Consider the following 12,290-nt stretch of genomic DNA (forward strand, 5'->3'; position numbering starts at 1 on the left):
GTAAGGCATGAAATCAACATATACATAAAATCCTGGAAAACATTAGAGACATGTCAATGAATGGGCAAAATAAATGCATCATTACAGCTATATCAAAGAAACGCATATATCCATAGAAATATCACAACATAGGCCACAGCGTCACCCCCTGTCAACTGTACCATACATATACACATCACACCAAAGGCCACAGCATCACCCCCTGTCAACTGTGCCATACATATACACATCACAACAAAGGCCACAGCATCACCGCCTGTCAATTGTGCCATATATATTCAGATCACAACAAAGGCCACATGGTCACCCCCTGTCAACTGTGCCATACATATACACATCATAATAACGGCCACAGTGTCACTCCCTGTCAACTGTGCCATATATACACACAACAAAGGTCACAGCGTCACCCTCTGTCAACTGTGCCTTATATATACATGAAGAATGAAAATGAGTGCAGTGCATAATCAAAATGAAATAATAGAACTCTGTAATGTCACAAAATAGCCATACACATTTATTATACTCATGGCGTGCATAGGAGTTCAAATAAAAACTATCTCTCTATCACACCTTGAAGGAACAATTTATAAGGTGAGATCAACAACATTGAAATAAATCGATAAAATCATGAAATAGCTTGACATTTTCACATCATCGTTGAAATCATATTTGAGACCTTTAAGCATAAAATCATCCTCAACGTAATTCTCATAAAAATATTCTCATTTTTAACATCATAAGAAGCTTTAAGAGTCATAAACTTCTACCTTTTGAAATCAAGGTGGTTATTGAAACACTTATGGAATCATACCATAGGAATCATGCCTTTGAAAGAAAGGGGCGAGCCTTAACTTACCTTTTTTGTCGCCTTGACTTTAACTACTCAATACTTTTCCTCCCAGGCTCATAAATCCATATTGAAGAAAATTTATACTATCCTCACCTTTACATGCTTGTCTTAATTCTTCAAATAAATCTTTCTAGAATCTGCCGAAATTTCGGCAGCATCTCCTTTGTTTATATGCCTAGCCAAAAATCGTAATTCAGCAACCAAAAACAACAACATCAATACCAACATCAGTAACATCATTGGTAACATCAAAGTATTCCATAAAACACCTCACACGGTGTTTACCCCATTTCTCCCTTCACAAATTCGCTACACCATTATTTAACGGCTTTATCTGTTTAAATAAGCGTTAAATAATATCAAAAGAGAAAGATCCATACCTTTTTTCTTATTAAGACAGCAATATCCTCAATATCCACGCTAAAATCCACCACAAAACAATACTAGAATCACAACCATGCCTTACCAGGACTTAAAACACTACTCCGCTACTTAAAAATTGCTCACTTTTTGATTCCCTCACTTTCTCTCTTTTAATTTCTGGAATTTTCTAGGAAAATCTGATGAAAATAGGGGGTTATTACCCTTTTTATAGGGGTCAAATCCGGGGGTCACTGTAGCATTGTACTGTAGCAGACTATAGCAAGTCGTACTGTAGCAGCATTGTAGCACGCGTTTCTTATTTGTCAGCCGAACATGTAACATCCATAATTCTCTGCTCAGATATCCTATAGATGAGCGGTTTGTTGCGTTGGAAACGAGACTCGACGAACTTCATTTTAGGCTTTTGAAACACCTTAAAACTCTTCATATTCCAAGAAAAATTCTTCCCTCAAGTTGGACTAAAATTTTCACACGAAACTTTACCCATCCTTTCTCCAAAGTCGTACTACTCCATTTCTTCCACTCATTTCCTTATAAAACCTTTCGATATACCTTATTTACATCCATCACTCATTAAGTATACTTAATAATGCTTTCTTATATTCCAAATTATTTTTACTTAACCATAACTCAACGTACTTATGTTTCAAATTTGATAAGTGCTTCTTCGAAGATACGGGGTTTAACAAGATTCTCCAATTCCCTTAGCAATCATAGGAGCTCAATGAGATAAAATAAATAAAGTAAACAAGTATATCAAAAGTATCAAATATCAAACCTTGAAGAGTTTCAAAATATCGATATCAATGCTCGAACGATCAAGTGTCAAGAAAGCTTATAATTCGATTCAAGAGAGTTTTTCAAATAACTAATTTCGCCCAATATATACGTCATGCCATCACACCAAGCACAATCAATATCAAGATGGACTGAAGCCCCAATTCAAGTAGGGCCGAAACCCAATAATCAAGAGAATCAAGAACCATATTAAAGATGGCTTTCTAGTTCGTACTTAACATGGAGAAGTTCCATAACTAAGACGACCACAAATCCAAAGTCAAGATGGCAGAAGATCGTAGTCAAGCGGCATGTCGATATCGGTGAAAAAATCACAGCAACAAGAAGGACAAAGTCCCAACAAGAATGCAAAATGATAAAGCAATTCATACAATTGGGCGATTTAGTGAATATTTTGCAATACTCGAGATAATAACCATACAATGATGTAATATGAAGAGAAAGGAAACAACACATCAAGATACTTCAACAAAAAAAAAAAAAGATATTCCAAGTTCAAACTTATACGCAAACCTTGGCGTTTTACCACCCAACAAGTTCTACCACAACTTGAGGAGTTCAAATCGTCTACGCCATAGACCAACCAAAGTGCACTTCGTCAAACTATTCCTCTTAGCTTGTACAAGAGTATATATTCCTTAAATACACAATATAATATCTATTTAAGTTCAATGGTTTCAGCACGTCGAAACTAAACTAGATATCAGTGAAAATCACCCTAAATTATCAAAATAGAAATTCTGGACAGTACTACTGTCTTGTATTGTGTTTCAGTTTCAAAGGGGTAAATGGCAAAAATAGACTTTGTGGCCTTAATGAAAATTGTAGATATTTTTCTATGGGCTTCAGAGAAATTTAAATCACTCCTATAGCATTTTTGTACTACAATATATGCTCAAAATACAAACTGTAGTACATGTAGGGTTTGCAAAATGGAAATCTGGGCAGCACCTGCCCTGTACTTCGTCACCCCTTTTCAAGTAAATACAAGGAAAACTAGATTTTGGAGCCTGAACAAATGTTGCAGGGCTATGAAATAGGTTTCTAGAACAGCTTGGATCACTTAAACCTAAATTTTATACAAGGAAATATGCTGAGAACACTAAAAACTGTCCAGTTCAAAAATGGGTTTTGTAACTTACCTCAATCGTGTGGAGTTGTTTTTGGCTCGACTAAAACAAGTCGAGATGATTGATTTAGTGGAAGAATTTGATGAGCGGAGAGGGGTTTTAGGGTTTTATTTTCTTGGAGAAAACGAATTTAGAGGTGCTGGAGAGGATATGAGCCAAAAAGGTATATAAGTTACTTGGATAAGGATGGAAAAAATAATAAAATAAAAAAAAGGCTGCCCAAACATTTTATATATCTATTGTATTTCATAATAAATTTATCAAGAGGATGATAAATGGTAGCATAACAACATCACAAAATTTACTTGTAAATATTACCACAATCTAAAGTAAGCAATTTTCATATATCGTCAAATTAACGTAGGGGGTGCAAAGTAAATATATCCTTACTATAAAGATATGATCAAGCGAAAATTCAAGTATTAATTTTTTTTTAAAAAAAAATTGGGGGTGTTATAACTCTCTTCCCCTTAAGAAATTTCATCTCGAAATTTACCTTATGCTAGTCTCGAAACAAATGGGGATATTCAATTCGCATATCCTCTTCTCGCTCCCAAGTAGCGTCTTTGCTAGAATGATTTCTCCAAAGGACTCTTTCTAATGGGATTTCCTTGTTTCCAAGCTCTTTTGTCTCATGCGCCAAGAGTTGGACAGGTTCCTCTTCGTATGTCAAGTCAGGGGTGACCTCAATGGATTCAACAGGAAGAACATGAGATGGATCTGAGTGATATCTTCTAAGCATAGAAACATGAAAGACATTGTGGATCTTATCTAACTCATGTGGAAGAGATAGTTTAGATGCAACTCGGCCAACTCTCTCAAGTACTTCGTATGGTCCAATAAATCGAGGACTAAGTTTTCCTTTTTGGCCAAATCTCATAATCTTCTTCCATGGAGAAACATTTAAAAACACTCATCTCTCACTTGATGCTCAATTTCACACATCTTAAGATCAGCATAAGACTTTTGTCTATCTGAAGCAATTTTTAGATGATCCTTTATGATTTTTACTTTATCTTCAGTTTGTTACACAATCTCAGGACCAACCAATTTTCTTTCACCAACTTCACTCCAACAAAGAGGAGTTCTACATTTTCTCCCATCTAATGCTTCATAAGGAGGCATGGCAATACTTGATTGGTAGCTATTATTGTAAGCAAATTCTATCAAGGCTAGGTGTCTGTCCCAACTACCCTCAAATTCCATACTGCAAGCTCAAAGCATATCTTCTAAGATTTGAATTACCCTCTCGAATTGGCCATATGTCTGAGGATGGAAAGAAGTACTAAAGTTCAACCTAGTGCCCAAAGCTTCTTGTAAGCTAGTCCAGAATTTGGATGTAAACCTAGGGTCTCAGTCAGATACAATGGAAACAGGAACTCCATGCAGCCTCACAATCTCATTAACGTTCAATTCTGCTAAACATTCGAGTGGGTAGTCTACTCTGATGGCCAAGAAATGAGCACTCTTGGTTAGTCTATCAACTATAACCCAAATTGCATCATGATTTCTTTTAGTGCGTGGAAGTCCAGAAACAAAGTCCATAGTTATTCTTTCCTATTTCCACTCTAGTATCGACAAGGGTTGTACAAAACAAGCTGGGACTTATGCTCGGCCTTTATTTGTTGAAGCCCTATGCATTTAGAAATGAACTCTGCAATGTCTTTCTTCATACCATTATACCAATAGTGTTGTTTGATTGTTTGGTAAATTTTAGTACCTCCCGGATGCATTGCACATGATGAAGTATGTGCTTCATTCAGAATTTCTTTCCTCAAGTTGTCATCTTTAGGAACGCATAACCTATTTCGATAGAATAGAACACCATTATCCCTTAATTTAAAATCAAGCTTTTCTCCAGTTTGAACTTCTTTGATAAATTTCACAAGTTTCTCATCTAACTTCTGTGCTTCTTTCACCTGTTCAAGTAGAATAGGCTTGACTTGCAAACTAGCAACAATAGAGCCATCAAAATTAATTACAAGGCAAGCATTCATGGCTCTTAATTCAAGAAACAAAGTCAAAGGACTTAGAGATAAACTAGCAAAGGCTTTGCGACTTAGAGAATCTGCCACCACATTGGCTTTACCCGGATGATAATCAATCGTGCAGTCATAATATTTAATGAGTTCAAGCCATCTACGTTTTCTCAAATTCAACTCTTTCTGAGTACCCAAGTACTTCAAACTCTTATGATCAGTAAATATGTGACATTTTTCTCCATATAAGTAATGCCTCGGAACTTTCAAAGCAAACACTATGGCAGCGAGCTCAAGGTCATGAGTAGGGTAATTCAACTCATGTTGTTTCAATTTTGAGAGGCATACACAACCACTTTCCCTTCCTGCATCAGGACACAACCCAAACCATGATGGCCTTGTCATCCTCGAACTCTGAAGGGGCAGTTGTTGACACCTAATTTTCACCTCATAAGAAGTGTATTTTAGTTTTCATGTTTCCCGAGTCAAAGACGGAGTAAGGATACACCCTTTCAAGATTAAAATTTTAAAAATTCCTAGAAAATTGCAAAAAATGGCGTTTAATTATTAAAATTGACAACTACGAGAAATAGAAGTTATTTACTCTTATCCCGCTCCATCTATTCCAGGAGAAATGTTAATTTAAAACGACGTACGAATTACAGCTCATTTTGACAACATTTTTCACATTTGAAATATTGCTCGGAACTATGTCAATATTGGGCTCGTTTTAAAGCTCGCATTTTAATTCTGCAAATTATGATTTTTATTGGTCCAAATAATTATTATACATTAGTATTTTTGACCAATATATATTTATGACATATGTTTTATTATACGAAAGGACGGGACATTTTCTATCTTGTATGGTACAATTTGATTCATTTGTACCTTTGTTGGTACTATTTGCATGATTGTTGTTGCCATGTGTACTATCCTAGTATGAATTTATTGAAATTCTTTTGTTTTATTCTAATTAGGGTACAAATTTGTTAGTTTGATTTTTTATCTTATTTGATTTTTGAAATTATGGATAAGGTCTTTTGAAAATTAAGGGTTTTGAGGGGAAAAGGTACGGTGATATGTACTATCCTAGTACAAATTTGTTGAAATTCTTTTGTCTTATTCTAATTAGGGTACAAATTTGTTAGTTGAATATTTAAAATTATGGATAAGGTTTTTTGAAGATTAAGGGTTTTGGGGGTAAAAGCCACGGCCAAACGGCCTATTTTTGTCCCTAGGGTTCTAAATTTGCTTGCCTATAAATAGAATGGCTAGTGACATTAAAAAGGGTGAGAGAGAAAAAAAGAGGAGAGAAAAAAAAAAGAGGGAGTTCGAAAATTAGCACAAAAAAAAAACTAAGGTTTGATTTATATATTCAAAAACTTACTCGCCTATACACACTCTTACTGAAAATACACTACAAAAAAATATATAAATGCAATAGATATATATATATATATATATATATATATATATATATATATATATATATATATATATATATATATATATATATATATATATATATATATATATATAGAAGAATACGGATATCATCCAAAAATTTAAAAAGACAAAGGGGTTTTTAAAGATTTGTGAAGTGTTGGTGCTTGAATTTGGTGGATTCAATCTTTCTTTTTGATCTTTAGGTTTCCCCATTAAAAGGTAACCTCTTATTCTATCCTTTATTTCATTCTAGTTATGATTATATATTTATTATAATACTCGTGTTAGTTAAAAATAATTATTTGCTAACTTAGTCCTGTTTTGATGATTAAGTGGGTATTATGTGAGTTTGATGTCATTTGAAACTGTAAATTTAAGTAAAAGCTTGATTTAGATGATGTTAAGTGATCTTGGGTTAGCTAAGTTTGATAAAAATGAGAAAAAGAATAGTTTGTGTTGGAGCTTTGACACTTTTTTATTGACACTAATAGATTTAAGTATAGGTTAGTCATTCTTGTTAGTTTTTGATAGGATACAATTAGTTCTAGTGAATCTGTCACTAGTCCATGGCAATTTTATGCATTTTTTGCTCTTGTTTGGCTATTTTAATAATTACGAAATTGGTTGAGTAGATTATAGGATAGAGGTTGTTTGTTTGTTGAGTTAATATATCTCTAAGTCTCAAAATGTGCTTTCCCTAGTCTGTTTTAATCTTGAGTGTTGAGAAATGTTACACCCTGTACTTTTGTACGCAAAGTTTCGTCGTGAGTTAGTTGACGAAGATTTAAAAGTCAAGGTTGTCGTCAAGGTCATAAGGAATTATACATGCTCATTCTTCATACATGAGAGCTTGGTAGCATGTTTAGTAAGTATCGGGAAAGTTGGATGTTCAGCGATCAAAGAAATTATGCATTCATAAGTTCAGCGAGTCTACTTTCCAATGCAACTGGCAGATCTGCATTTGCACTTCGACTTTGGGATATATGGGCTGTCGAAGTGTAGAAAACCCGTCGATGCACATCGACGACCCGTCAACAGTGAGTCGGTGGAAAATTTTCTTGAATGTTATTTATTGATCCAATTCATTTTATCCTTCATTATTTCACACACCAACAGACCCTAAATATCCTAATACTCCCCTCAACCCTTTTCCTAATTCCTTCCATCATCCAAGAAATATTTGAACCCGTAAAAACCCTAGACTAGTTAGAACATCATAGTAGCTTGTATGTCTATTGTGTTTGTGGTTTTGTGGCCTTAAAGCAAAGTGTTGTGGTTGATGTTTTGGACTGTATAAGGTATGTTTCCCATCTAATCGATATTAAATGGTCCTTGAAGGATTTTAATAGTTTTAAGTTAAGGAAATTGTGATATAAAAATTACATGTTTGCATGTCGGTGTTGTTGGCTTGGGGTCTGATTTGAAGGAAGTTTTGGGTGGATTTACTTATGCTTTGACTTTTAGTTATTGATTATGTTGTTTTTGATGTTGGTATTCATATTTGGGCTTGATTTGGAGTTGGATTGGATTAGGAATTATAGGGGAAACGCTGCCTGAATTCCGTTAACTTAAGAACTAGTTTAACTTGGATTATGAGTTTGCCCTTAACCTAATTGTGTGGTAAATGGTCTTGAATGTAGATTTTTGGACTCAGGAAGATAGGCGTTGAGCAATAAGGAGACAATGAGGTATGTTAAGGCTGTCCCTTTTATTCTTTTGGCATGATCTTTATTACAATTTCCAAGTAAGCGAGCGAGTTCCAAAGACTCTACTCTTAGATGGTGCAAGATTCATCGTATCCTTGATTCCTTATTTTAATGTTCATGTCTTCTATAGATCATGGTTATCTAGAGTAATACTGAGTATAGCTTTCATGAGTCTATCATGCAATATAAATATATATATATATATATATATATATATATATATATATATATATATAGACACACACACACACACACACACACACATATATGTACAGCTATTTTCTTACACCGTGCCTACATGGCCGGGCAGCACCACTATGGTGGGAGGCATATGGATAATGATAGTAACACCGTGCCTACATGGCCGGGCAGCACCACTACGATGGGCGGCATATGGATGATGACAGCACCACTAGTGGGCGGTATGAGATTATTATCGTCCCGGACGTGGGATTCCTGGACGCGGGATTAGAAGAGATATTGATCGGGCCGTACGTTCCGCGGCACTATTATATGATATATGGATTGGTCCGTACGTTCCTCAGCATTATTATGTGATATATATTATTTTTACAGAGTACATGCATATCATATACCGCATAGGTATCTTCAATCATACAGATGCATTCAGACTGTCAGTTTGTTATGAGTTTCAAATTCCTTTCATGATTCTTTTTTATATATGTTGCTCTTATGCTTTGCATACTCAATACATTGTTCGTACTGACTCCTCTATTGCTCGGGGAGCTGCATTTCATGCCCGCAGGTCTGCAGATACAGGTTGGTGACCTATCTATTAGGATGTCAGCTTAGTGGATGAAGTTGGTGCGCTCCTTTTGTTCCGGAGATGCCAGGAGTCAGCATGGTCTTACGTATATACAGATATGTACATGCATATGTTTATGGGTATGGCAGGGCCCTGTCCCAGCCACCTTATGTTATGTTTCCAGTAGAGGCTTGCAGACAGTTATGTACAGTCAGATGGTGTCCACACTAGAAATTACATTTGTCATCACGGTCGATTATGATAGCCTTACCAGCTCGACGAGGCCCAGTAACTTTCCTCGATCGTGTTGACCTCAACCATGGAAGGACTAAGCATTTGGAGCATATTTGGAGCGGTATTTTTTATACGGATTTTTCTGTTGGGCTTGGTAGGCCTAACTCCCTATCTCTTATTACTTATTTGTCAAAATTGATGAAAAATGTGCTTTATTGGAACCATTAAAAATTGTCACGTATTAGAATCGCCAAAAAATAATTTTTTAAATACAAAACTGATTTTTGACAAACACTATCATGCAAAAACGTTTTTGAGACTAAAATTGCTACCTATGAATAAAAATGGGCATTCCTTTAAATGGAAACATGATTTTTGGACAAAAAATGGACTTGACTAATTTTATAGACTTGAGACAAAAAATGATTGTGGACCGTGTACATGTGGACATTTTGGACAAAATATGGACTTAGACTTTATTGAATTAATTTGGACTAAAAGACTAAAAATCTAAAAATCTAAAATATGGTTAAAATATGGATTTTATAAAACTTAAACTAAAAACCTTTTCTAAACTCGGGTGGACTTACGTAGTGTTCTACTTAGGTTAACGCCTTCGGGTTTTAACCTAGGTGTTCTAGTCCGAAACCCAAAACGCCCAATTTTTGTCAAAACTTTACCATTTTTATTTCTTGAAAATGAGTATTTTTTGCATAAATGACCAATCTTCATTTGGGGAAATATAAAACAAAAGCAGTTTTTACCAAAAAGTAATTTATATCTACAAGGCATACTATTAGAACTTGTAGGTCAACAGTATTTTACGGATCCTTAATACCGTTGTGCTTAACACCTTCCCGGGGGATCACCAGAACCCTTACCTAGGCTTTGGTATAGATTGGTTTCTTTTAAAACTTAGCCGTTTTAAATGAGCCCTTTCGAACTGGTTTTCCTAACTTACCTATAAGTTAGGTGGCGACTCTAAAATGATGTCCATTTGGAGTACCATCCACGTAGAAGTATATTTTTTCCTTTTTCCTGGTACGATTGACAGTGGTATTTCCCCGGGACAATTTCCTTTTTAAATGAGGCAAGTGCAAATCCGAATCAGAAAAAATAGAACCACTACAAGGAACACCCTGAAGTCGCACTCTCTCCTTAATGTATAACTTCACGTAATCCTCGATTGAATAAGTTGTCCTGACAGGTAAAAAATGTGTTGACTTTGTGAGTCTATTAATAATCACCCATATCGTGTCAAACATGCACTGGGAACGCGGTAAGCCTGTAATGAAATCCATATTAATCGCCTCTCATTTCCAAGTCGGAATCTCTATATCCTACAACAATCCACCAGGCTTCTGATGCTCAACCTTTACCGCTGACAATTAGGGCATTGGGCCACAAACTCCGCTATATCCTTCTTCATTCAATTCCACAAATAAAACTTTCTCATATCATGGTATATCTTTGTTGACCTTGGATGAATAGAATAGCGGGAATAATGAGCTTCTGCCATAATCTACTGACGTAACCCTGCAATATCCGGAACACACAATCTACCTCGATACCTCAGAACTCCATCTTTAGAAATCTCAAAGGGTGACATCTTTTTATGTGGGGTTGTCTCCCTGTACCGAATCGGAGAAGGATCCTCATACAGTTGTTCTTTAACGTCAGCTACTAAGGATGATGTCGTTGTATCCCGAACTGTAACTCCTGCTTCACCTGAGTCTAATAACTATTCCTAGGCTGGCTAACTGATGAAGCTCATGAGATAGCTTTGTCACACCCTAATCTCACTAGGGTGTGATGGGCACCCGACCCTTATTTAGGGCCAAGCGAACCCTCTGACTCTTAGTACACACATAATCTCTTCGGACTTTTAAATCAAATCAGAATGAAACACATAGGAAAGACTTTCAGAAACATTCTCTTAATCGTTCTTAAGTTAAGTAAAATATGTTATCACATGGAATCTATAACATAAAGCATATTAGTACATCGGCTTACAGAGCTGCTTACAAGACTGAATTTCTATACCCATGACTCTGTCTGCAAAGTCTATAATCTCAACAAAGATATCATAGCATAATACTCTGACCCGGCAACACTCCAGAGCCAAATGGAGCTTGCCAACTTCGCTGGAACATCTTCTGTAGTGGCTTCTACTCATTTGGGTGTACCTGCGCGGCATGAAACGCATCCCACGAAGAAAGGGGGTCAGTACGGAATATGTACTGAGTATGTAAGGCATGAAATACAGAAAACAGAAATATAACCGGAACAACGGTACAAAAAGTAAGTACATTAGCCAGAATACCAAGGTGCTTATTTTCCGAACGTAAATCATACATACCGATGTCATATGTCCGGAGAAGTATAGAAAATGAGTAAATCCTGCAGAGTACCAAAATACTTACTTTCCACACACAGATCATGCGTGCCGACATCATATGTCATCATATACATATATATATAACAGATCCCGGCCCTCTAGTGAGGGACGCGGTGAATGGAGTCATCATATATGTCGACATCATATATCATACATGCATATAACTGATAGTGCAGTGGGACGTACAGCCCGATCCATAAATCAATATAATAGTGCCGAGGAACGTACGGCCCGATCCATAAATATAATATATTAGTGCCGAGGAACGTTCGGCCCGATCCATAAATATAATATATTAGTACCGAGGAACGTTCGGCCTGATCCATAAATATAGTGCTGCGGAACGTGCAGCCCGATCCATATATATATTGCTGCGGAACGTGCAACCCGATCCATATGTATATTGTTGCGGAACGTGCAGCCCGATCCATGTATATCAATATAATGCCGAGTATAACATAGTGCACACAATGACATAACCGGCCCGGGACTCGGCGAACGATATAACAATAGTATGCACGAGCAGAGTAGTGAGAAACCATATGCATATAAATCAATTCTAAGACTCGATGGACAAGTATACATACCGACAC

The 12,290-nt window shown here is 36.1% G+C and overlaps 1 protein-coding gene across 1 annotated transcript; it reads right to left on the reverse strand.

The window, feature by feature from the left end:
* Window positions 1-3,667: 3,667 nt before the first annotated feature.
* On the reverse strand, window positions 3,668-4,710 carry LOC132611922 (uncharacterized). The gene is made up of 2 exons (XM_060326277.1): window positions 4,531-4,710; window positions 3,668-4,048 (listed from the first exon to the last, which is right to left on the reverse strand). The coding sequence occupies exons 1-2, from the start codon at window positions 4,708-4,710 to the stop codon at window positions 3,668-3,670; spliced, it is 561 nt and encodes a 186-aa protein (XP_060182260.1).
* Window positions 4,711-12,290: the final 7,580 nt, after the last annotated feature.

The sequence above is a fragment of the Lycium barbarum genome, chromosome 9 (assembly GCF_019175385.1).
Source record: "Lycium barbarum isolate Lr01 chromosome 9, ASM1917538v2, whole genome shotgun sequence".
Taxonomy (NCBI): domain Eukaryota; kingdom Viridiplantae; phylum Streptophyta; class Magnoliopsida; order Solanales; family Solanaceae; genus Lycium; species Lycium barbarum.